This window comes from Filicampus tigris, chromosome 12, assembly GCF_054856515.1.
Source record: "Filicampus tigris isolate MCC_2025a chromosome 12, RoL_Ftig_1.0, whole genome shotgun sequence".
In the NCBI taxonomy this organism is placed as follows: domain Eukaryota; kingdom Metazoa; phylum Chordata; class Actinopteri; order Syngnathiformes; family Syngnathidae; genus Filicampus; species Filicampus tigris.
The window spans coordinates 20,031,445-20,058,217 of NC_141228.1; the positions used below are offsets into that span (position 1 = coordinate 20,031,445).

The 26,773-nt window shown below is 42.5% G+C and overlaps 1 protein-coding gene across 5 annotated transcripts; it reads right to left on the reverse strand.

Moving 5' to 3' along the window:
- Positions 1-215: 215 nt before the first annotated feature.
- ap3d1 (adaptor related protein complex 3 subunit delta 1) lies at positions 216-26,343 on the reverse strand. 5 transcript variants are annotated; one of them, XM_086046700.1, is made up of 34 exons: positions 25,992-26,342; positions 21,289-21,384; positions 20,611-20,691; positions 20,450-20,530; positions 19,505-19,612; positions 18,976-19,105; positions 18,666-18,805; positions 17,800-17,873; positions 17,659-17,708; positions 17,199-17,248; positions 16,932-16,980; positions 14,257-14,402; positions 13,684-13,832; positions 13,377-13,607; positions 12,775-13,006; positions 12,507-12,652; positions 12,198-12,339; positions 11,293-11,364; positions 11,085-11,160; positions 10,534-10,730; positions 9,740-9,813; positions 9,480-9,503; positions 8,596-8,755; positions 8,346-8,486; positions 7,982-8,035; positions 6,905-7,012; positions 6,627-6,779; positions 5,824-5,871; positions 4,812-5,001; positions 4,129-4,217; positions 3,932-4,017; positions 3,506-3,627; positions 2,923-3,002; positions 216-2,733 (listed from the first exon to the last, which is right to left on the reverse strand). In XM_086046700.1, the coding sequence occupies exons 1-34, from the start codon at positions 26,085-26,087 to the stop codon at positions 2,638-2,640; spliced, it is 3,771 nt and encodes a 1,256-aa protein (XP_085902826.1). In that variant the 5' UTR covers positions 26,088-26,342; the 3' UTR covers positions 216-2,637. The 5 variants fall into 5 exon arrangements, with proteins under 5 accessions (XP_085902826.1, XP_085902825.1, XP_085902827.1 ...); XM_086046699.1 differs by having other exon boundaries at positions 8,346-8,489; positions 25,992-26,340; XM_086046701.1 differs by lacking the exon at positions 9,480-9,503 and having other exon boundaries at positions 8,346-8,489; positions 25,992-26,339.
- Positions 26,344-26,773: the final 430 nt, after the last annotated feature.

The window sequence follows — 26,773 nt, forward strand, 5'->3', positions numbered from 1 at the left end:
GAAGTTTTCCCGTATTCCCACGTGCTTAAACCCTGTTCGCGGTCACACAACAATAACAAATAAAGTAAGACTGACATTACGGTATTATTTTAACTGGCCATTCTGATGAAGTTTACTCTGCTACTACTCGTCAAACAAAGCAAACCAGTTCTGTATTTTAAACGTTTCCTTTTCTAATTCTGATAAGTGCTTTGACAAATAAAAGGCATACACAGTCGCATCTTATATTTTTTATTTTCACTTAAGTAGGGTCATCTTTACAGGGAATGAAGATCATTCACATCCCCCTTTTGAAACGTATGACATTGTACAGCTGGAGAGTATGGAGAAACAAGACAGTACCTTTGGAAATCTGCGGCATGGCGGGTATTTCAATGTCACGAGCCAAGAAAGTTATAAAAAGAACACTACGGTCGAACCGAGAGAGAATTAAGACGGGTAGTCCCTCACTGCTGCCCTTCTTAACTGGGAGCCCCCAATGTCCTCAGTATTCCGATTTCACACCACCCCCGTTCCCACCTGCGTTTTCATAATTTAAATCATTCAACTATATCGAATTTATTCCCCCCCAAAACTTAGAATGCATAAAAACAAATCCACCATGGTCCAAGTATACTTAATAAAAATCTCTAGAAAGAAAACAACAGGACAAAACGGAATGACAATTCAGGTGAAAATGTCCATGGAAGAAAAAAAAAAAGGATAATAAAAAAAGTGTACATTCCTAAATCATGCAATATACAAATTGTAATGCAATTATATAATGATCAGAAATAGGTGACAATCGTTAAGGGAGAAACTCCACTGATAAGTAATTGTCTGTAACAGGTAAACATTTATCATTTTCTATAGACATTCCTGCAATTTACAGCTGACCACACATGTGGTCAGACTCGTGAGGGAACGTTTTCGCGTAATGGAGGACAAACAAATAACAGATGGTAACGGTTAGTCTTGAGCTTGCTACTTCGGCAGAAAGAGTGTTGGCCTGCCGTGATGCAAATGGGAAAGCGACGCAGGCGCACGTGAGGACACAGGCTGTGGTGCCATACTGATCATTGTGTAGCGATACCTTAGTAAAATTGTATTAGCGATGAATCATGGATGTCTCTTTTGGCCACCATAGGGACCTCAAACCTGTCTGCAGCGTTCCCTTGCTCTTTCGCGGCTTGCTACTCGTAAATGTTATTTTGAGCCTGTACTTTGCTGAGAAAAAAAACAAAAACAAAACACCTATTTTGAACATTCAAATACTGATCTTACAGAAATGTAGCCCCAGTTTTTTATTAGACAGGCTCTGGTGCCATCTTGGTGTCAATGAACTAGGTTGAAGTGAAGTGAGAGAGAGAATCTTCGTATGTCAGGGAGGAGCCAACGTTAGAGTGGTTAGTTAGCGGTGGAAGAGCCGAGTTTAGCCTGGGTTGTTGGCGGAGGTTATGGAGGGTTAGGGTGGAGGGTACTTGTGCACTTCTAATGCTAATGCCGTAAAATGAGTGTGAAAATATATATCATTTTAGGGGATCATAGTTTATGGTTTTATAGTTTTAACGATTCATAAAGACAAATTTGGGGGTACATCAATTACTCACACTTGCGTCAAGAGTTTGGCCCTTATTACTGTACCTAAAATATATGAGACATTTCCACAAAAAGTCCGGACACCTTTTAATTACTCAACTGTAGATGGTCGCAACTGGAACTGGACTTTAAAACTCAGTAATGGACTGGTTAGCCGTGGATCTAAAAATGGGCTCAGCGGTCAACTTCTTGAATCTAAGTCGGCATTTTCCCGTCCTTGGGATCCATATGGACTGGTCAGCCAGCCAATGTGTCAGCTTCCGACGTCCTATCAGGCGTAAGAGCCAGAACCAGATGTGAATACGGAGACTAAGCATCCAGACCACTTTTGAGTCGGATGGACATCCCAAGCCTGGTAACTGCGTGACCAAGCACTACTCACAAGAAGTTTAGACAAAGTCATATTAAATTCACTTCAGTAAAGGTAATAGTGCATTTTAGCTTCATCCAGAAATGTAATCTGAAAGTCCAATGTCCTGAACGTTTTGTGAGTGGTGCAAGTGGCTTGAGCGTCTGATCTACTGCAGGCAAGAAACCCGGCCGGGTAGGGAGTACGAATCCCTCTTTTTCATTTTGAGAAAGAGACAGTCACTTGGTTCCAACAGCAGTCGGATGTTTACATGCGGGCGCAAACACACACAGAAGGCGCAAGCAGGCGTTCAGACCCAAAAAAAAAAAAAAAAAAAATACACATCAATGACAAAATTGTTCAAAAACAGTAAAAACGCAATTCAACCATCAACAGCAAAAGTCCAGTTGTCAACATTACGCCACAGGACTGTCACAGATGGACAGCGGAGGGGAAGAGGTGGAAGTCGGGGGTGGGGGGGGGGACTCCAAGAGCTCAGTCGAGAAGAAAAGTGCGTTGCGGGAGAAGACGGAGCGAGTCTGTAAAACGACATCAAGTGAGTGTGCTGAAGAATGTAGCGGACAGAAGAGCAAAGGCGAGGAAGAGGAGGAGGAGGGCGGATAAATAAATAGGGCGACGGCGGCCGCAGTGTTTTTAGCGTGATCATGGTGTGTTTTTTGTGAGGGAGGTCGGGCTACCCGGGGACACAATCAGCACTGAGAGAAGGTCTGTTTGATCTCATCCAGCAAGTTCCCAAGCAGCGCGGGTTCGTCACATTTGGCGTCGATGGACACCGTCTGGTCGGACTGCGAGACAAGGAGGGGGCAAAGTGTCGCTCGTCAACACTCACCTGTTTTTAATTAGGCCTTAAAATATCCTGAGGGGGGGGGGGATTTTTTTTTTTTTTTTTGGCCATTCAAATTTTGGGATGGTGCCTTCGAGGTTGCATGTTTGAAGGAACCAAAGGGCTAAGCAGGAAAATGTGATTCACTCACGGTTTTGACGAGCAGACAAACATGGTGACCCTGGATAGACCTGCTATACATGGAGGCACAGGAATCCACCCTCTCCACAACTAGTTGGAAACAACAAATTATTAGAAACGGTAAAAAGTAATTGGCACACATTAGTATATGAGAATCATTTGCACTATTATGCAAGGGCACTTGATGGGCAAGAAATGCAAGAAATGGTCCATTAGGGCTTTTTAACCCGTTGACATGGCCAAGTCCAATTAACTTCTTGTTAGTGATCATGATTTAGTGCGACTGGAAGTCTCTTTTTTTTTTTTGCCAGAATATTTTTTTTTTTTTGGTTTGACATTACTCAATGCGTTGACCAATATTCATATTTCGAAGCAACTGTAGATTACTTATTAAAAGCCAAAATTGACGTTTACATCCACGATGGGCAATGTGAACTTATAACCACAGCGTAAATATGAAATGAGGATTTAAAAAAAAAAAATTTTTATGTTCTGTTACGCTAGACTGTTGCGTTCTACAAAGCGTATCGTAATATCCACGCATGTTTTCACATGCAACCAACTGAAACGGATCAAGTTGTGTCTGCGTGTACCGGAGAAGTGGTGATGGAAGCAGATCCTGGCCAGAAGGTGGTGGAAGGGCATGTTGACACCTTCTAGTTTGACTGAGCTGCCCTTCAGGTCCCCGGATTCCAACAGCTTTGCAAATGCGTCGCTAGCCAAAGCAACAAACACAAAACAAAACAAAAAAACGTTAAAAGACACATGAGTTTGCTTTTAGCATTTGAAGAGGTGGAGCAGAAAGTACATTTTGTTTCAGGAAACGCCCTAAGCCTTCGGGCCAGCCACAACAATTGATATGTACGTACATTTTTATTTGTACGGAAAATATATGTATATGTGAATAGGTTGTTTGAATAAATTCATTCATGTTTACTGTCAAACTAATCATACAACAACAAAAATGTACACATTGTGATTATGATGGCGCCCATATACAGATGGTAATGTGTCCTCACCTGTAGCATGGAGTGGTGATTAAGTAGGAGGTACAAGTAAAGTGCAGTTTGAAGTCCAGTTTCTCATGAGTTGAGGAGTCTTCATTCTGAAAAAAAAAAAAGGGGAAAAAATAACTTTTACAATCCCTTGATCTGTTTGGCTGATGAATTTCCCCTATCAAGGTGTTACAATGTAACAATATTGTTTGTTTTCTAACCTTGACAATGAAAGTGAGCGTTCCCTTCAGTTTCTGTGGCATCACGATGCTCTGCACGGTGAACACAAAGCGAGCTTCATTGGACACTCCTGCGATACGAGAGACCGGTTTATTAGGGAAAACCCCCCCAAAAAACAGCATGTTTGTTGTACCATTCACGTTGCATCTTCAAAGAGCCACCAGATAAAAAAAAAGAATAGAAAAAAACAAAAAAAAAAAGACTATTTGGACATAGTCATCTCGGGGGGCGGCCATTTTGTCACTTCTGTCAACTGAAAATGACATCACAGTTTCTTCTCTGGGCTCAGGTAACGACCAATCACGGCTCACCTGTTTTCTGAAGCTGAGCCATGATCGGTTGTTACCCGAGCAACTGTGCTGTCATTTTCAGTCGACAGCAAGTGACAAAATGGCCGCCCCATGAGATGGACAAAAATGAGTGGATTTGACCTTTAACTCACATTACGCAAACACAATGATAAATATGAATATTTTATATATGAGTTAAGTGCAAAGTACATGTATGTATGTACATAAACAAAGAGTGAGTTATACAAAACATTTCATCTTATGGAAAAGTCTCAAAACATTTAATCATTTCATGCTCGTTGACTCAATAAAAGCTCACGGACTGCATTATAAGCGGGAAATTCCTGGCGCGCGCATTGCAGAGAGCAACTGACCAGGCGGGAGCTGAAAGGGGACGGTGAGACCGTCGTGCGCACCCGCCCCCTCCGGCCTCTGCAGCTTGGAGTTGAGCGAGTCCAGCACGTTGAACTCCATAGATTTCAGGAAGCTGTCACATTTGTTCTCGAAGATGACTGACACCACCACTTGGCTGCCATCTTGCAGGTTCCCCTGGATGTCATACACCTGAGTAGAAAGGGAAGCTGAACACGTGAGATTCCCTCTTGACTTATCAATGGGGGGGGGGATTAAGTTACACAGTTTAACCTCAAAAGTCAAACACCTCCAAAGACGGGCAATTTAGAGTCAAACTTGGTAATGTCTTAAAATATTTTCCTGCGTTTTTCATGGGGGGGGGGATTAAGTTACACAGTTTAACCTCAAAAGTCAAACACCACCAAAGACGGGCAATTTCGAGTCAAACTTGGTAATGTCTTAAAATATTTTCCTGCGTTTTTCATGGATAAACACGCCTGTGTCACACACACACACAAAAAAAAAAAAATCTGAAAAAAAATATTTTCAGTTGGTGGCAACCCATTTTTAAATCACAACTACATTCTTTATCACGATCGTTCAGCCCTTACATTGAGGTCAACCGTACCAGACTGTGATCGACCTTGGAGGTTCCACTGTATAATTTGTCGGACACAACATCAACCACAAGGCTTTTTTTTTTTTTTTCTCCGCGAAAGCAATACGAGAACAAGGCAGCAAGGGCAGAAAGAATCTGCGAGGAGGAAGCAGCGCTGTGGCACGGGGAAGCCAATTGATGCAGGCAAGAAAAACAAAGAAACACATCTAGGACACGGCAGTTGTAGTAAGGTTCTGCTCGTCACAGAACTTTGACGAGTACCTGATCGGCATCTTCCATCATCTTAAAAGAGAGGGAGATTTGACAATGAGCCTTATTTAGAGAGCTGCAGCTGCCTCATAAAGGCTCGATCACTCATTGGAGGCACGACGTCTAACCCCGTTTCAGAAGCATCCCGAATCCTGATTACTCACCATCTTGATGTAAGCGTTCTCTGCGAGGAGGCAGTAATTGGACATGGGCTGAAATGAAAGAGCAGCCCGGGTTAGGATTAAGACATCATCTGTCAATCGCTGCGCAGCCGATGCAACAAGCACGTTTGTGAAGATGCAAGTTCCACTATAGCGCCGAAATCAACCAATAGCAAATAATATCATAATTACTACAGTGAGCTGTGAATCACAGGGGGGATACGTTCCAGACCAACCTGATAAGTTCAATAACGTATTAGGTACAAATTAGAGCTAAAGAACATATACAAACTTTCTTTATATATTGTTTGCTTTAAACTTAACATAAACCTAAACCGATTGCAAGTCGCACGACCGCGTTTTGAGCAGGAGCCCCAAAAAAAAAAAAAAAAAAGCACCGACTATGCGAAAATGATCGATTTTCAAATTTGTGATTCAAACACCAGCAAAATACTTTCCAGTTGGAAATGACGTACATTTCTTACCTTAACGCCTTCCCTACAGCCCCAGGTTTAATTGAAATCGACATCAATCCATGTATGAACCAACAAAAAGTTCCCTCAGGGTGTCAACAAAACATTTTTGTTGCTAGGCGGACGCTGAAAGGCCGCTTCCGATTGGTCAGAATTAACTCATGCATGGCCGCACGTCCGGGGGCAAACCATATTGCGAAATAGTAATAAAATGAAATTGAAAATTAACAATTGCTCAAATGAATGGAACATTTTACAAATGAATTGTATACAAGTTGACTATAATCTTCAGATTTTCATATGACAGAAGGGGAATTACAGGATCTCACTGACCGGTAGAGGCTCTTCCTCCTCCACTGTGCCGTTCTGCACAGTCCCCTCTCCACCTCCATCACTGTGGTGGTGGTGATGATGCTTCTTTTTCTTTTTCTTGTCCTTCTCTTCCTTCTCCTTTTTCTGCTTCTTCTTCTTGTGTTTGGATGACTTCTTAACATTGGGACGACACCAGAGAGAGAGAGAGAGAAATTAATGGCCACGACAGCAGGCATCACCTCTTCTGTTTTTTTTTTTGGTTCTCCCGAGAAACGGTGACATCGGAGGCGGTGACTCACAGACTCCTCCGTCTCTGCGTCCTTGGTCTCGTCGGGATCAGAGTTTGCCGCCGTGCCAGATGCTGCCTCTGGCGCGGAGGCTGCTTCTGCTGCTACTGTTCCTGCTTCCTGTAAAACACACAAACATCAATTCGCAAGACGCACACAACATACCGCGCCGCTGACCAATTTCTGTGTCAACAGAAGTAAAGTTAGTGAGTTCATTCAAAACAAAGAAAAAGGGATCAGCCACAATGAGTTTTGAGATGCAACTGCAAGAACGGCCAAGTGGACGAGAGTAATTGTGTGAACATGTGCACCTCGAGTTTAGTTGTCATTTTTGCAAGACAAAATCCTATTAAAAAAAAATAAATAAAAATCCTAAAGGGGACACTTTGAAGGCATGCACTCGAGAGGTGAGCAGTTACTACCTCAAGTCTGACTACATGTGACTGCCTTAAAATAAAACGCATATTTCCTTCAGATGTAGATTGGAGTGGCTGCTTTAGAGCGCCTTGTTGTCAGGCCTGAGTGCGTGCACGTAACGGAGAGAAGGTAGAAGAGCTTGATTTTTTTTTTTTAAGGGACTCCAAGACTTTTTAAAGGAACCGCTGGCAACAGTATTACAAAAAACACGCTGCATGAATTATTATGTTACATGAGTGGCCCACGAAAAAGATGAAAACGAGTGCAATGACGCAGCGGCTTCAGGAAACAAAGGAACTGACCCCAGGCCACATTCCTGTGGACCTTTTAAAAGATGACAGCCGCGCTCTTATCACTGTCACGAAGTAACCATGACAACATCCACCAACATGTGAAGAACCACTTTCACGGAGCAAAAAGGAAACGGTGGAAGAGGCACACTACAACGTACAATACAGTCAGTCATGCTCATAAACAGGAAGGCTGGTAAATGAGAGGGGAATGTGTTGCGCAACCTGTGAAAGAGAGAGAGGAAGCCGACATGTGGATGAGGAGAGGACTTGTATTGAGAGAAAAAAAAAAAAAAGACAAATAATGGCAGAGTTATGAGAAGGGTGGACAATTACAACAAAGTGATGGGGTGGGGGGAGGGGTGTTGTGGGAAGACTCAACCTGGGCGTTAGAGGGCACTGGAGCGTTTGAGAGCCAGAAATCCAGATCTGAACCCTAGAAGAGCAAGGGAGGGAGAGGAGGGCGAGGAGGTGAGATGGGGGAGGGGCCAAACGCACTAGCTTACTACGATTCATCAACACGCTGGATACAAAGGTGCACTATTCTTTTTCTTGCATAAACAATCACTTGTTGATTCGAGCACTCAAAAGGAAACTACACTCTTGATTTTCTGAGCGGGCTGAAATTTGACGCGGCATTAAATAATCACTCCAATTTCAAAAATAACAGCTTAGATGTATCGAGAGCCTTTTAAGAGACCCGAGAAAACGTAAAAGAAACACACCGCTTCCCCAAAATGTCGTACCTCGGCAGTAGTGGAGGTGGGAGGAGCCACCAACTCACTGGGTCCTTCTGATTGGACGACGGGCTCATCTGACTGATTCCCCAGAAGATCCACCCCCTTTTCGTCATGTTTGTGTTTTTTCTTCTTCCCCTCTTCTTTGCTCTTCTGCCAAAAGGAAATGAAAGATCACTGAAGAATTTCAAACGTGAGCTCATCACACACTTGGTGCGCTTAACTTGTTTGCAAGAATGGGACATTTTGCCAACCTCACCTTCCTGTCCCTGTCTTTATCCTTCTTCTTCTCCTTCTTCTCTTTGCTGCTCCTCTTCTTGGCTTCCTGCGAGGTGCTTTCCGCATCTCCGTCTGGGCTTTTTTGAACTTCTGTCGGACGGTGAGACCTGACTGGTAGCTTCTCGCTGTCGGCAAGAGGCCTGGGCATAACAATACGGGCAAAACGTGATAATCTTCGGTTGGTGTTGTACGAGTACTAAAACGCAATCCGTGAGCGTAAAGGCCATATTTAGTAGACATAGTTCTAACGATTCCGGCCTAGGTTTGCGTGTTTGAATCATTTCATATGTATCAGAATTGGATTTTTCTGTACGCTCAAATAGCATTGAAGATGGCCCTAAGCCCGAGCTGCCACTATTGAATATGCGCATGCACATGTGCTCTCCACCAAGCTAACTCATGGACCGACTAGTGAGATTTTGGCGGCGTTCATAATCTATTGAGAGGTATCCGCAAAACTAGGGCGCTTTCCTACAGGCGCAATCAGGCAGATTATTTCAGATGCAGTTAAAAGCAAAACCAAAGCCCGACAACATCAGCAGCATCCAGTTAGCGTTTTGACGCGCAGTATTCCTCTTTTAAAAAGGGCATTTTCTAGAATTTTTTTTTTTTTGTGGGAAGGTCACAGAAGTCATTGAAGGAATGACGCTGATTTTGCCAGGCTTGAGAAGGGCACGCTGAACGTTATGCCAGGTCAAATGTTACATTCAGTCCATATAGAAAAGTAAAAAAAAAAAATAAATAAATAAAAATCGCGTGAAGAATCAGTGAAGAAAAGCTATGTTAGCGAGGCAGCTAATTCGAGAGCGAGCAAAAGGGAGGAAGGATCGGAGCGGCGGGTCACATGGCTGAGGTGCTACTCACCTGCGCCCAGCCATTTCCACCAAGCTGCCCGCACAAAGTGGGCAGTAGTGGGGTGTGAGTATGCATAGAAGAGAGGAAGCAAAAGGCCATGAGAGTCAAGGTGAGGAGGGAGGGGCGGAAAGGCCACGTCACATCGGCAGCGATGCCGTGGCCAGGAAGCCCAAAATGGATTTCTTACAACACATTCATATTCAATTGAAGAAATGATTTCAGTTTAGCCATCTTTGGATTGGGCAAAGCCGGAGACAGCGGCGACTCACTTGTCCAGGTCGATGTCCAGCGCTTTGTGAGGGTCATTGGGATCTTTGTCATCCTCATCACTCGGTAAGGCATTCTGAAGGCAGACCAATCAGGACGAAGAGGATTCACTTGATGACTGATCATTTTTAAACTCTTTTGTCTTAGAAATGATGCGCGTTGCAGACAAAACGTACTGGGGATCCCCTAAATATAGTGATTTGGTCGCTTTTTTTTTTTTTTTTCCCTTTCTCCGATCCCACGAGCAGCTATTTGTCAAAAAAAAAAAAAAAGCGCCTAATCGCTCTATTTACGGCAAAGAAACAGACGAAATGAATCGAATTGTTTTTTACATTGTTGCATTGAAGAAAAGAGCCCAGTGGAAGGCAATAGAGAAGTAAATCGCACCAAACATTTCCCCCCAAGACATGGTTTCCATTTACACGTTGCTAAAAAAGTCATTTAGAAGCAAGTTGGAAACTTTTGACCCAAGGTATGTGCTTCCAAGCCTCAAATATTGTGCATAGGTTGTCTTGCTCAAACTGCACAACTCTACACGAGAAAAGGCCACGAGACAGCATTTGATGATATTCAATTGGCAGGATTGTCTTAGAATTTCGATGAAAATGACAAGGAAAAAACAAACAAAAAAATTATTTTGGATCTACTTTCCATACTCAGACTTACATAAGCCATTTTGTACTTACCATTTACGATAGCAATAATAGAAATGCTAAAAATCTTTTTTCTTGTTTTCCAAAAACATCCAAACATGAAGAAATATCAATGAGAAAAGATGAAATGGCGACATCGTCACCTCTGGCATCTCCTCGGTGACGATGTCGACCATGTGCGCCGGCGTGATGTCCTCCTCGCTCTCCGGACCAGAGTTGTGTTTCTTCCCCCGTCCGCTGCGCTTCTCCTTCTTTTTCTTCTTCTCCTTCTTTTTGTCAGCTCTCTCCTTCTGCCGGCGCTCCTCCTCCAGCTTCACGTACTGGTCGGACATGGGCAGGCCTGAGGGAGGGGAGGGGGATTTACGTGGGGAGGAAAAAAAAAAAAAGGATTCCTTTAAATATTATATTAAGCTTCTGACCATCAATCGATTAATTCGAATTTGTATGTCCGGACAATTCATTTATTTTTAAACTTTTTTTTTTGGTTAATTCGCCAGGGTTTAAATTTAGGACAAATATGTCTTTGGGATTGAATGAGTCAAAGGTGCGGCCTGGCTCGGTGAGTGACGTGGGAGTCAGCAAATGAGAGTGTAGAAACGTTATGAGCATGGTCGTGGAACAAATTCAAGTTGCATCTCAAGGCACCACGGCATTTCAGGAGTGTTTATTTTGATGAAGAAAAAGAAAACCCTACCTGGTACTTTGAGAGGCACACTCAGATCAATCTGAACGACTGGGATGTGCTCCACTCCAGGGTTGTCCTGGTACACCTGGAAGGAAAATGACAATTTGGTGACGCCTATCAATCTTAATCTACTTGGAGACATACACGTGTCTAATAAGTCCACTGGCACAATGATATTGAAGCAACGAAGTGACGACCAACAAAAAGAAAAAAAGACCTTCTGAGAGGAAGGCGAGGCCTTGATGTAAAAGGGGTTGTTGGCTTGCTCTTGCTTCCTGGCTTCTCTTCTCTGTAGGTAACAAAAGAAATAGACACGTGTACTTTAGTTATTTACAGAGCTGGGCAGTCCTGTCCCTGGATGTCCATTTTCGGGGCGGATTGGTGGGGGGGGTGACAAATTTTTGAAAAAATAGCTGGACTAAGCATGGCCGGAAGTGGATTTGAGTCCGGCCCACTAATCGGCCCTCATGCGATGCACGTGACGTGCTCGCGAGGCGGCCATATTTCATCTCGGCCTACTCGGTGAAAGGCTTCTTTTTCGGCTTCTTTCAAAACAAATTGTGTCCAGGAGGAAAATCAAGCTGCGCGCATACTCAAGTATGACACTGGCACATCATGCACTTTCCTACTTCCAAAAATACGCCGTAGCAAAACTGCTGTGTAGTGGTTTGCTGGCATGCTTTTATTTTGAAGGCCGGGAAGTGTGTAGGAGGGGAAGTGTGGAAAATAAGTAACTTGTTGAATGCGTGCAGACTTGTCGTCTGTTGGACCCAAATAATACAATACGACAAAACCAACCCCAGGGCTCGCAATGGAAGTATGTACACGCAGCTGGGTAAGTACGTGAGTAAGTGGTGCGTTTGAAGCCGGCGTGTCCACAGCGGGTTTGAATAGTTAGCCAGCTAATTGTCTTTAAATAAACCTCTTCCGTTACCATCTCTTCCGTTAGCATCTCTCCCGCGGGGGCGCCATGCACGTTTTTTTTTTTTTTTGACAATGTTTATGAATATGGCCGGGGGTTCGCGGCCGGACGGGCAAAAAAGGGTCAAGTGCCCAGCTCTGGTTATTTTATTACGCTGGTCTATAAAACGGAGCCACTTATTGAATAATCGATGGTCGCACCCTCGCCAGCTCCTTCTCGTCCACCTCTGTGTGTCTGGGCCGGGAATGTTTGGGCTCCTCCTTTGTAAACATAGCCTTGGGCTGCTCGTCCTCAGACTCGCTCTCAGATGGAGGCTCGTTGATCCAGGCATCCAGGTCCAGACTAATCAGTCCCACGTGGTGAAAAAAAAACAAAACAAAACAAAAAAAAAACACAGTTATTGCAACATACTAAATTCAATAGCATGCTGGTGTTTGGGAATAAATAATCTCCTTCCTCACAGTACTACTATTTTTTTTTGTTATTCTGTGTGTTACTGGGATACTCACCCCTCAGGGACAGGCACTTTCTTCTGTGCCTTGGGGGCTACAGGATTGAGTTCTCCGGCAAACAGTGCAATCACTTCCTCTGCTACCTCGACTTCCTTCTGCTGCAGTTTCTGGATGTACTTCACCAGCTGCAGGATGCAAGATGCCTGTCGAGTGTAGTTGGCATAGAAGAAGCATTTAAAAAAAAACAAAAAAAAACAGAATTGTCGACTACAGGTTGCCATACGAAGGACGCTCGATTTGAGAGGCATTTCTAGCGTCATCTCACCCTCTCCTGCACTTCCAGGTTGGCGCTCTGGACAAAAAGCGGCAGGCGGTCTATCATTAGCTGGCTGGTTTCTTGCGCAGTTGTGCCATCCGTGTTGTCCTTTTGACTCTGCAGCACGGTGGCGAACAGCTTGGCGGCGTTCTGCACGTACACGGCCTGGATGTGGCCCGGCAAAGTGGCCACCTTCGGCCGCAGCATGGCTTCTAGCGTCTGCAACGGGTTCTCCAGGTGTCTAAAGGAGATGAGTCAAGTTAGTGTTTCCATTACGAATGTCACGTAAGACTATCGATTGGTCACATAAAAGTATTGATTGGTCTACCACCAGAAATACAACTGTAATTCTATGAGAACAAAAAGACATAATGCATTAACTCATTCACTGCCATTGACGAATTTACACGTCTTTTCAAAGTCCATTCAATGCCAGGAATTGATTTATATTTTCTTTCCAGTTTTTTTTTTTTCTTCAAACAATAGGGTAAACGAGGGTCTGAAAATGTCTGGCAGTGAGTTAATAAAAAAAATAAAATAAAAAAAAAAATTTGTAAAAATTAATTGAAAAACATGATTGTTAACTGATGACAAAAGAGAAAGCGACATACTCCGAGAACTCGCCGCAGATCCAGGCTGCCGCGTACAAAACTTCACAGATGCCATTTCTCTGCATGTTGCCGGTCAAAAGGTGAGCGTTGTCCAGCAGGGTGGCCATCTGGGCCACGGCGAAAACTCGGATGGCCTTAACCCGGATGGCAACATCCAGCATCTGAGAGGCGATGAGGTGACCGTGCCTCGTGCCCTCCAATCGGGTCAACTCTACAAGGATACTGATGTACCTGTAAAGCACGCACAGCTGAGAATCGGGTCAAAAATACAAAGTGTCGGCAGGCGACTGCATGGAGGCAAACCGACCACTCAAAGTTGGTGATGTACTGGTAGTTGCTTTGGCTACAGATGTCGATGATCTTGGTGAGCAGTTCATCCCTGTACGTAGTTCCCTCTGCTTTGTCCACATGTAGCATCAGTTTCTTCACAATTTCCATCAAGTTCTTTTTGGAGACCTGCCGAGGAATACAGCTTAGCGTTAGCGGAGGGGCAAAAAAATTCAGACTGCAAATGACATCGCAACTGCTCACGGTAACGACCAATCGCGGCTGACCTGTTTTCTGAAGCCGAGCCGTGATTGGCCGTTACCTGAGCAGTTGTGACGTCATTAGCAGTCGACAAAAGTGACAAAACGGCCGCCCTCTGAGATGGCTAAAAACGTGTGGATTTATTCACCCAGAAACTGAATATTTATCAGAATGCCTTGTTTCAACTAGTGGGCCTGCTGGAGAACATATTCTTGAAGGAAAAAATGTGTTTCGGTTGATTTCCTCTTTCGTTGGTCTGAATAGAATAATCTATTCAGCACAAATTTTTGCTAATCCTCATATTCCATTCCTCCGACTAAACCTGAACGACACATTGAAAAGGAGCACATACCATGCCGTAGAGTAGGTCCAAAGCTCTGAGACGGATGGACTCATCCTTGTCATCCAGACACTGCAGGATGAGGTCCTTGTGGCTCTGCACCGACTTAGGGTGGGTCTTCAGGATTTTGGACATGGCCAAAAGGCCCAGATACTTCACTGAAGGAACATATTCACACACACACACTTGCTGAGTCGACAGAACACTACGACGCCGTTGTTAAGAAATGTACCACTACCAATGCCTGTGTTATTGGAACGCTCACACTGCATTCATCTATTCTACTGGTAATACAGTTAGCCGTAGCTGTGTTCATCCACGTTATATGTAAATATCACAAAGGTAAAAGTCAATAAAACACAAAGAGCAATGGAAAAGACACACACACACACACAGCACAGGACAAAACGTGCGAAACCTGCCGAGTCACAAAAATTGCTATCAGAGGGCAAAAGCCTCTCACATTCTAATCGGTAAGAGCGGCGGGGGATTTGGCTGCAGTGAATACATTACAGCCGTGATGAGCGCGGCCTTCCGTGCGGCTGCTTGAGACGCCGACCACTTCGAAAGTACTTCGGACTGTTAAAGAGAGGATGACGACAGCAGCGGTGATGAAACGCTCGGTGTGATTTGTTCAAAGAGAGGGGAGGCACAACTTTGCCACAAATACTCAATTTCACGTAATCGACCCAAACTAGGGATGTCAAATTTAAAGCGATAACGATGGAGATGAATTAAAATTTCGTAACGCACTAAAAAAAAAAAACGAACTCCGTTTTATTTACTCCCTGTAGCAGCTGACCTCTGAGAGAGTCACTGTCGCCAAGACGGACTTCTACATAGTTTTACGTCTTTGGTGTAAAGTTCAACTGTTGTATTTTACGGGAAAAGAATCGTGGTCAAGGATCAAAGAAAGCTATTCGAACGGTCTTGGAATCCAAATATACTTTTTGATTCCAAGTTTTTACTCAAGTAAATATCGGTTGCAAGCTCCGTAAAAAAAATGTAGTTGAAAAATGCGATTAATCGCGATCAATTATGAAAAAATGTGCGATTAATTAGTTGAAACATTTGAATCGCTTGACATCACTAATCGAAACACATCTTTATTTATCAATCTATGCCAGCGACTTATATTCACACTGAGTGTACATTTGTGAGTAAATTCAAACCCATTTGTTCACCCATATGCAATGTCACGTTTGTGCTAGTGAGTTATTTAGGCTAGCATGCTAGCTAACACCATTGATGAGCCTCAGGTGTTTGTGTTGAATAATTGAACTGCTGAATACAGTCGTTCATGTAACATGGGTTCATTGGTGTGTACATTCTAGATGCATATGTTGATGCTTTGCTGATTATTATTTCGAAACAATTTAATCCAAACTGAAGAACGGTCTTTTCAGTGCTTTGCCGCCATCTTGTGGCATCTACAGGCAATTACAAACCCATTTTAGCGGGCGGTCTCACTTAATTTGCAGATTTGGTGGCGGGGGTTCGGACCGCTGAATACTGCGGTCTGACAATTTTCTTTGCCGGTGTTGCCGTGAGATTTTTTTCCAAAGTAAAAAAATGATCGTTTGGGAAACTCAGAGACTGCTCAATAGAACGGTTGCCTTTGTGGCCTTTCTGGGGTTATTCCCGTTGATGGTATTCTTCTAAATGTGGAAATAGGTCACGCTTTCATCTCCTTTTTCGCTGTGAATTTTTCGCTGTAATTTGAGTGGCACAGATAAACAACACCTTCAAGTACAGGTTCACAATCTACTCTAGTCACACCAGGGCGTTCTGGGCTGAACCGACTGGATATTTGGAGTAGTTACACCCTCTGAAATGAGTTTTCTGACGTACCATATTTCCAATAGTGGCCACAGATGGGGTGGGATGAGTCATGTGGGGAGGTCTTAATAAAAATAAAAAAAACGTATTGCTGGAACAATATTAAAATGGGACGTCCATCCATTTTCTATAGGTCTTGTCCTCATTACGATTACGGGTGAGCTCGAGCCTGTCCCAGTCGAGTTTGGGCGAGGTGGGGTACACCCGGGGCCGGTCAACTAGAGCCTTCAGTCTTGGTTAGCAAGCGAGTTCAAAACACACTCAGCGGTTAACTGTGGGCGCGAATCTGCCTGAGTCATTGATTTGTCCTCACTGCAGGACGCATCCTGGCGCTAATTACAGGACGTGCATTTGAGGAAATATGGTACTAGAAGCAACAAATGGGCGGCGTAAACAATGACACGGTCGACCGACGTTAAGACCGGTGAGTGTCAACAACGAGAGGTTCTTTTTGAAGACAACTCGGTGGTTAGTGAGGACCAACCGGTGCAACCCACGCTGTTAGTTGACAGTCTACTCTAGACAAAACTATCTATTAGTGAGGGTCGGTCCAGATAACTCGAATGGATCCTCAATGTTATGCTATGACCACTGTAAACACGCCCCTTTTCTGGGGGGGGGGGGGGGGCTTATGTGATTCAACTCAAAAAAGCCTACAGGTTTTTTTTGTAAAAAAAAAAAAATTTTAAAAAAGGATATATTGTTCGAGTTATCGAGATGAGATTCGGGGGGGGGGGGGATCTATGGAGTCTTCTAAAAAAAAAGGGAAGTTGGACTTGTGGTCCAAGAGTGGGAAACACGCAGACAATGAGAAAATGACACACTGCAGGCATTGATAGAAGGCTCACAGTTCTGGTCAGAGTCTTCAATCAGGATTCGCAGTTTCTGGACACAGAGCTGGAAGACAGAGAGAAAAGTGTGACGCGATGATATACCGACACCTGACTTGAACGGGACGAACTGAATGGTGAATAGATAAATGTGAGTTGATAAAAACTGTTGTGACAGAGGAAGGGGGGGGGGGGGGGGCAGTAAAGAAAACATGCACTTTGCATCAACTGGAGTGCAACGGGACCACATGAGAGCGCAGGCAGCGATGGCGTGAAGAAGTGTACCTGGATACTAGCACTGTGGTTGGGCATCCCAGACGACAAGGAAATTAACACTGAAAACCAGAAGAGAGCAGCGATCAGATTTTTGGTGACGTTTGATTTTTGGAAGAAGGCATAATGGGCTTTTTTTTTTTTCCCCATTTAAAAACAACTGCATGTGACTTGTAGTATTTAACTAGAGTACACGGGTTCCTCCGTTTACAGCAGGTTACCCGTCCGTGCCTATGACGGCAGCGTAACCCAAATTTGTACGCGCCGTAAACTATCACAAACCTTTGCTAACGCTGTGCTAAAGTCATAATTTGAATTTAAAAAAATAAAAATAATTAAAAAAAACACTTCTAAAGCACAAATGAAAAATTGTGCCATGTATGTTGCGCCGTTTGTAACCTTGAAACCTCGTATGTCGCGACTGTCATGAACCAAGTGCACTCTGTATGATTTATATATTACAAGTACTGACCTGCAATAACTGTGTTGACACACTCGTACAGCAAAGACATGGCAGATGTACTGCAAATTGGAAAGGGAGCACAGATTGTAAATATGCGAGTGACCATCTTAGGCTGCTTCACAATTGAGGGAGGATTTTTGTTTATCTCACCTGTGAATTAGATTTGTGAGAGGTTCGATCAGCTTTTTTCCCAAGCGGGGCTCCAGAGGAGTGAGCGCACCAAACTGTGAAAACAGAGCCAATGTCACATGTACAGGCAAAGCCAAGAAACTCATTGTTCAAGTGACAAGTCATTTTTTTTTTCATTTTTTTTTTTTTTTTTTAAATGACGCTAGTTGACAGCACAAGTTTTCTCGAGGCATTTATCACCAGTCCTATAATATTTACTGCATTCCTTTAGCGTTTTTTTTTTTTTCCTGTAAATAAATATTGCCATTTTGTTTTTTAACAGTGTATAAATTCTTAGTTAATGCAAATGCGTTTATTGGATTTGTTTATTCGGACATATAAAACAATTGGTTAATGGAGTAATTGAAAAGAACTAATTCCACAGATGGACGCACGCGTAGATGCAAAACCAACTTTACATGTACATTTATTTACTTTAATCAATAATTGATTTCCTGATTGAAACGGTACTAAAAGGAGAATGAATTCTTGTTATTATAATCAACTATTTTACATATTCAAAATTGTATATATATATATATATTTTTTTTTTTTTAACCTAAATCTAAAAATTGTATATATATATATATATATATATATATATATATATATATATATATATATATATATATTTTTTTTTTTTTTTTTTTAACCCAAATCTAAAAATAGCCTAACTGTTTTGCCCAAAGCAACATGGATAAGGAAGCATGTCTAATGTTAATTCGATTAACAGTACGGGTGTAACGATTAATCGAAAATCGATTTAAAATCGATTAATTGCGCCAAATCAATTAATCGATTCTAGAACTCGATTAGTCGATTCGATAATATGATTCCTGTTGACTCACCAATTTAATAATCTTAATAAGAACCCAGTTGTTAGTGGAGGAGGTCATGAGCTTGAAGAAGAGTGGTGCCAGTGACAGGTAGTTTTTGGGATTCCTGCGGGCCAGCTCACAGATCACGTTGACCGCGGCCGACTGCACGCCTAGAAGGGGAGGGACAAGCGCACGTCAGGCTTACTGCAAGCATCCTTTAATCGGCGTTATGGACACCGCACAAGAAGAGTTAACACTATGTCGTGACATTTTATTTATTTATTTATTTATTTTTTTTTGATTCTTCATGACGACGCAAGAACCTAAAATAAGGCGGTACCTGGATCTGGGTCTTCAAGTTTCTCCTTGAGCCTGGGGAAAGCAGGACGGAGGGATTCTGGGTACTTGAGAAACACCTTGTACATGATCAGCACTGCTTTCTTCCTGATGTAGGGTTTGGTGTGAGACATCTGGAGCGGAGGAAAGGACGACAAAATGGAAAAAGACACACAGATAGATGGAGATAAGGAAATGGTGTATCAAGGTATGACATTTTCACAAGATGAATACAACACAGACGAGCACAAACAGTATGACTGATCCGTGCCGGTTAATTATAATAACTGCCACCTTGCACAATGGAAATAAAACCACGACAAAAAATGTTGCGCTAAATTGCAGTAATACTGAACCTCATTTTAGACCATCTTATATCTTCAATTGTAAAATGCAAGCGACAATTCCCGACCGATCGGCAGAGAGCAGCTTCACCTTACACGAGCGAATGAAAGAGTGCTGAAAAGTACGACAGTGCAGAATGGGGGGGAGGGACCAAAAAAAAAAAAAAACATAGTGAATTTGTGTCTCACCAGTGTCATGATGTCGTTGGCCAGGTCCCGAGCCAGGTCGGGGGTGACGAAGCAAGACAGGCCTGTGAGGGCGACGCCTGTGTCGTACTGGTTGGGACTGCTGAGATCCTGCATGGCCGAGAACCATACTGTTGGTCAGTGGTTCTCAAATCTGAGATCTGTGAGATGCAACGTGAGAGTCTGCAAACTCATTTAAAATTGATTATCCCACTATATCGTTTTAATGAAGTGCACACCGACATAAGGGGACCAGCACACCAATAAAACAAAAATACTTCAAGCGGAAGCCAACTCAAACATTTTTTTATTTTTTTTTTCAAGAATATGTTCTATGCAGGCCCACTAGTTGAAACAAGGCATTCTGATAAATATTGCGTTTGTGGAGTAAGAGTTAATCCGCCCGTTTTTAGTCATCTCAGGGGGCGGCCATTTTGTCAATTCTGTCGACTGAAAATGACATCACAACTACCCAGGGCTCAGGTAACGACCAATCACAGCTCGCCTGTTTTATAAAACTGAGCCGTGATTGGTCGTTACCCGAGCCCTGAGCAGTTGTGATGTCATTTTCAGTCGACAGAAACGACAAAATGGCCGCCCCCTGAGACGGCTAAAAACGGGTGGATTTTGCTGCTTAACTCACATTCCACAAAGGCAACATTAATCAGAATGCTGTTTTTCAAGTAGTGGGCCTGCATAGAACATATTCTTGAAGAAAAAAAAAATGTTTAGGTTGACTTGCGCTTTTACCAATGACTCTCCCTACCTTAGCTTTGGGCCGGTACGAAGATAGTGACACATCACATCAAAGTAACATTTCTGCATGCTTGCAAAAGCGGCGAGAGTTTGGTGCCTCGCATTTCTTTGATGGTGCGCAACAGTTTATACTTAAACGCTCATATTTTGCTCATCTTATCTATTTAAAGCGCATCAACGGAAGCAGCTTACCTTTCGGATCTGATTGGTGGTCAGCATGATGACATCGGTGCTCTCGTGAAAGCACTGCGAGGCCGCCAGGTAGCCGATCCTCTGCGAGGGAGCCCAACAACAATTACCCATCGCGCTGCCGCATTTTCGCCGCCCCGTCGGCGCAACGCCGTTTGTTTTACCTTGTAAGTGAACTTGGAGGAGCTCATGACTTCCACAATGTTGAACGCGGCCCAGCTGACGTCATAGCCCAGCATCTGAAGCTGTTACGCACAAGGGGAGGGGCTACGTTTACGCGGACAACATTTCTTTCGTCTTTGGATGGCAACAAATGATTCCGACACGCGGGGATTGACCAAATACACCGTAAGTTGAAGTAAACGAAGCCGCGGCGATCGGTGTGTCGACAAAAGATCCCTCCGCCCATTTCTGCTTCCGGGATTTAACAGAAGCGCATATACTGACGTCGCAAAATAAAATGCGCTTTTTTTAAATCGCAATTGTAATACTGAGGAAATAAATCAAATCTAGATCTTCAGGGTCTCCACATCTTCAGTGATGTGTAAAAAAAAAAAAAAAAAAAAAAAAAGCGCAAATAAAAATGGAACCTAGTGAATCCTTGGTTCTATAACAAATCAATTGATTTTTTTTTTTTTTCTAAGGAAATATTGCTAGTGCTTCCACTCAAACGGATTAACAGCTGTGACCTCAAATCAATTCATAAATAATGAGCTCGACTGTGGCGGTCGAGTAAATGGAAAAGGTTGTCCGAAAAATGCGTTCTCAAGTAAACGACAGCTGTGAAATCTACTCCAGCGCTTCCTACCCGCGGTCGTGAAGATTCATCCGAGAGCACTTACGTAGGTGAGCTTGCACACGGCATTGGCTTTGACGGCGATGTTGTCCTGCTTGAGCTCCTGTTTGATCTCGTCAATGCAAGTGGAGATGTACTTGGCCTGAGGGCAGAAAAAAAAAAACAAAAAAAAAAAAACAGGCAGACACCAGATCACATTAGGCAGAATGATACAGTATATGCCACAAGGGCAACAAGAGCAAAGCAGACCACAATTTGAATGCCGCATTTTCCAGCTAATGTCAGGTACACATAACATACGCAGAAAACTGGACCTAATTTGAGCTTGTTTTTTTTTTTTTTTTACCCCCATTACTGATTGTGTGGTGTGTTAAGATTTATTTGTCTCCCTTCCTGATCCACGATCCACTCGGGAAACGGCCACGGCGGACAATCGGAAATGTTTACCCCTCTTTGATATTTGCAATAGAAAATGCAACTGCAAAGAGCACCGGGTGTTTCATAAGATAAGGCATTTATTGGAGAGACGGTTTTATTTGGTTGTTAATACATTTTTAACGACGATCATGTTTCCATAAATAGTGAAACATCAATAAAATATTTATCATGTGTTTGATCTGATATAGTTTTGATGAGGGGCGGAGTGCTTTTTGAGTATCATTTTAATAGCTCGAGGTCGGGCCCAGTGTCCACTTTTTTGGGAAATCAAAATATGGTCACCCAGCTGAAACCGTAATATTTTTTTTCTCTCGGTTAACACGGCATTAGAATTTGATAATGGCCCATGCCTGTATGTTACTCGAAGTCAATGTCCAAAAAACAGCAAGCATTTCCACATTTATATTGTTTTTTTTCCCCCTCTAATAAGAACAATGATGACATAGAGGTGCTGCGATGAACTGATTAATCGGCAACTAATCGGTTATCAAATGAATCGATAAATTGTTTAAACAGCTTTTTTTTTTAACTTTACAATTACACAAATGCTCAAAAATGTCACAATTTCAATGTCAATTTGAAATAATGCCCTGTTTAAGGATAAAACTCAAAACTTGTTTTTGTTTAATCGGATTCATCGATAAATCAACAAAAAAATCCGCAAACTAACGATCATCAAAATAATCATTAGTTCCGGCCTTAATTATAAGCAAAAAAAAAACATTTTTAAACAGGGATCTGAGCGGCATTGAATCAACCAATACACTTCCAAGGACGGACATTTCTATGCCTTTCTGTGACTCTTCCAGTCTCTCTGTATCAATCTGCTGATGACACTCTGTGACACTTGAAGAAAAGCGGCCACTTCCCTGTGAGGATATCCAAAGTTTCAAAACTTTTGGAGTCACTTTGTTGGAAAACGTTAAATTAATCAAAACATACCATGGAGACTTTGTTGACATGGTAAAGAAAAATTAAATAAAACATAAGGACATTTGTAAGCAACTCCCAAACTTTTAAATGGTAGCCACGTACACGATAATGTGTTTGTACGAAAAACTTGAAATTGCCTGGATGACAAATGTGCTTTTAGGACGACTCCTACACTACTTCACCACAACCAAAATACATGATCGCCTCAGCTGAAGCAGTAATTACAGCTAATAGCCTATTCAGCGGCTCCCCCGTATTCGCTGAAATACGGCCAAAAAAATAAAAATAATAAAAAAATGACACCACTGGCCCAACATTCCATCTGCGGACGGTGGTAGAAGCCCAAGCGAGAGCAACCAATAACAAACACTTAAAGCTCCGAAGAGAGTGAGAGTGGGTGCTGGTCATGTGTGTGCAGTCATGAGACAGCACAGTGACAAGGCGATGTGTGTATATGAGAGTGTGTGGTTTCAACATACACACACACACAAAAAAAAAAAAAAACATCAGCAGACCCACACCATGCGTCCACGTCACCCAGCGCCATAATGCTCAATTCAGAACCAATTGAAATAGGCGAAATAGTTGACAAATAGCTGACGTGGACACAGTGGATGTCACATTTGTAGAATGTGTAGAACTGCCAAGTAGAATGACTTTTTTTTTTTTTTTTTCAAGTTTCAAAATCGCAAGAAAGAAATGAATAAACAAAGCAAAAAATGATCATTACAACTGATTTATTGTGACGCAAATCAGATTGTTTATCTAAGGCCGTGGAGCGGAGCAGCGCATTGAATCCCAGTCAAGTGCGATATTTCACTTGACCTGTAAAATGATTTTTTACACAGGAAAGGGTTGACAAGCCTTGTCCTACCTTTTGATGCTACCTCAAAAGGCGGAGTACCCCCACATTCTGTCAGTTGCTGACGTTGTGTAATTATATGAGTGTGGGGAAGCCGCAACAGCCGTGCGAACGTACACGACCGAGACGGAAACGTCACGTGATTTTGCGACATCTATACACAAAACAGCTCCAGGGAACTGGAATCAAAGCAGAAACTGAGAGTTTTTACATCAAAATATGTTATTTGTTGGAAAAGAAAAAATGCTTCCTGGAATGGATTGTTGATTTTTGAAGGTTCCCCAACTAAACAGGTGTCAAACCCCGATCCTCCGGCGCCACTATCCTGCATGTTTTAGATGTTTCCCCCTCTTCCGCTCCAACGCACCCGATTCAAATGATCATCACGATCCTGATTAAACATCTAAAACATGTCCGGTAGTGGCCCCAGAGGACCGGAGTTTGACACCTGTGCCCTACAAATATGAGGAACTTTGAGATGCCTTCACACATATATGCAAACATGAATAATTTAACAATCTGTTCCCTGTTGGCTGGGCAACCATCACCTTATCTGGGGCTGCCAGGTTGGGTTACCATTGACAAAAAAAAAAAAAAAATAATATATAACCTAAGACGAGCAGCAGCCAAGTCAAGCGCCGGTGAGCCGACACAATACAGCAAAGACAGTCGCTTCTCTTCAGACAAACGAGGACGCTTTCGACCTGCTCGTGTGAAAAGTGTGAGATTCTGAAAATACTCCGAATTTCACACCCGACCCGCAGCTGGCTGAGTGTGTACACAACCTTGGATGCGAGCTTGTAGGGAGCCGAAGTTGGGAAGGTCAAACGCAGCATATATGACCGGCAAATGTGAGATAAACTTGTCAACGCCAGTACGGATGGAAATTGGCAAGAAATTTTGACATTTAGTTGCCATTATCGATACTGCTTATCGATTCCTTCGTCAATTGCCCTACGGATTTTTAATGGGTGAGGAAATGAAATAAAAATCGTTAGCTAAAGTAGTTTTTAACTTAGCGTCACAATATTAATAAACCACCTCAAAATTATTTTTCTTACGTCTGTGTAGATTCTTAGTCATACAGCTCGTGATAATCTGCAAAGGCTGAAACGAGGCAACTGGATACTTATTGTGTGTTGAATTTGTGTATTTTCCAACCCCGCGTTTTCCCCAAAAAGAGTCAAAGTTGATTTCAGCAATTATGCTGCTGTTAGGCTAACAAAAATATATATATGGGCAGGCATTGTAATTATCTACATCATTACATTATGATAAAACAAAAGAGGGTTTTATATCCCAATCCAGCAACACATTTTGTATATTAAAAAAAAAAATCATGGATAAATGATAGATGAAAAGAAAACAAAACACGAATACTCAGAGTAAAAATACCAAAATCAAAATATATTGTAGTATAATCAGATTTTAAGGAACGTGTACATTGTGATGTCATACATCCACACTCCTTTGCTAGTGCCGTAAACGGGTATTTGCGGATGATGTAGTAGCGTTACTGCAATGATATTAATCCTTCCTTCATTTTTCATACACTGTTAGTTACACTAATGTAACAGTTGGGTTAAGCGTGAGTTGGTGTGTTGCCGCCTCGGACGCTATATTAGCATAGGGGCAGAACTAAAACAAAACCCATGCATCAAAATAACGATATAAACGATAGAGGGCTCGATCTTTTGATTAGTGCCACTAAAACAAATACTAAAGATATTATATTCATTAATAATTAATCATGATAATTTTACATGATCTGTTCATCTGAGGATGTAAGAAATTTTAGCAGAGGTTGTTGGCAGCATCCTGAAGAGCTGATTAAGTCAACAAAATATAGAATGTTAAAAGATGATATAGGCCATTAAATTTAGCATGGGAACGATATCCACTTTTTGTGATGTGTTTGATTGGGTGGTGTCCATGTGCAGTGAGACTTTTTCCAATGTAAACTATGTGCCTTGGCCCAATTAAAGGTTGTAAAACACTGATTTATGGTCCTTTTCGTCCACACAGTCAGACATTTAAACGACTCTTGCGCTACATACTACAAATTACGAACGGCGACAGGTAAATATAGTCAGTATTAGTCCAAAACAAAACAGCATCCGAATGCTAAATTAGTTTAGACCCATGATTGAGTCACCACAATTATCCTTCCTCGAGCTAACTTTAAGGCTAGTCATTAAGCCTTTACGTTGTTTTTTTGGTGTTTATTTTGTAATTCAATCACAAAAAAAAAACTCCCTGGGGGTGAAAGTCACGGGTTGCTAAATATTCAAAATCATGCAGCAATTATTCAGCTAGCAGAAGGTCTTGTTTGGTGACTGAGGCGAGCTAAGCAGCTAATATGACAGTTAGCGGTGACGCTAGCATTTTAGCCAGGCTGCCTTCATGCTAATTCAGCTGACACGAGTCGCCAAACATAACGGTCGTGCACGCAGGAGAAGGTGAATGACGTGAGAAATGAAACACGGGGGACGTTTATTTTGTTTAATTTCGGTTACCTCGTCATCCTTGTGGTTCCTGATGCCACGTACTAAATCCTGAAGGTTTTTGTCGAACATCCGATCGATGCTCCCTTTGACAATCTTCAAAGCCATGCTCGCTGCTTGACGGCGGTGTCACTGGTACCGGTGGGTTTTGACCGAGCCCGGAGACGGTGTCTCATCCACCCGGGGGTTGCTGCGGCTGATGCCGGGGTTGTTGCCGTGAGCCCCGCGGGGTGGGGGGGGGTGGGAGGGACGACGAAGCTGATGGAAGGCCGGAGAGAGACGGAGCGTCCTAGGCTTCTGCGTGCGCACAGACGCCTGGCTGGCAGTGGCTCAATGGAGGAAAAGGCTGACAAAATGGCGTCCGCAAGTCAGCTGACTGGAGTATTATGCGAGATGTGGGAATTAAAGGTCCACGCACACACTCAGTCAATATCGATCTCGATCTACAATGGGAGAGGGGGGGCATAGTTTGTATTCAAGGGCGCCACGTTTGATTTTTAAAACGAAGACAGACCATAGGGGAGAGGGGGGAATATGTAATTGTGTAATTTTTAATAAATTATTATTGTAAAATACTACTAAATAATGACATATTAATACAATTACAAAGTTTATTAGTTTAGTATTTTGTATTTAATTCATGCAATTTTTTTGTAGTTGATCATTTTTTAAATTATAATTTATGAAACAATTATTTCGTACATAAATATTAAATTGCTTACTTATGTTTTTTTTTTGTGAGTTTGTTTTAAATAATAAAAATGCTCTTTAATTTGATCCATCATTTATTTTCC

Excerpts from the sequence above, each read along its gene's own strand:
- ap3d1 (XM_086046699.1), bottom strand. The coding sequence starts at position 26,087 with ATGGCTTTGAAGATTGTCAAAGGGAGCATCGATCGGATGTTCGACAAA. Across the intron at positions 17,874-18,665 it reads TTATTAAGATTATTAAATTG|TTTGGTGCGCTCACTCCTCT; the intron begins GTGAGTCAACAG and ends CTGTTTTCACAG. Across the intron at positions 8,756-9,479 it reads GTGGAAATGGCTGGGCGCAG|GCCTCTTGCCGACAGCGAGA; the intron begins GTGAGTAGCACC and ends TGTTATGCCCAG.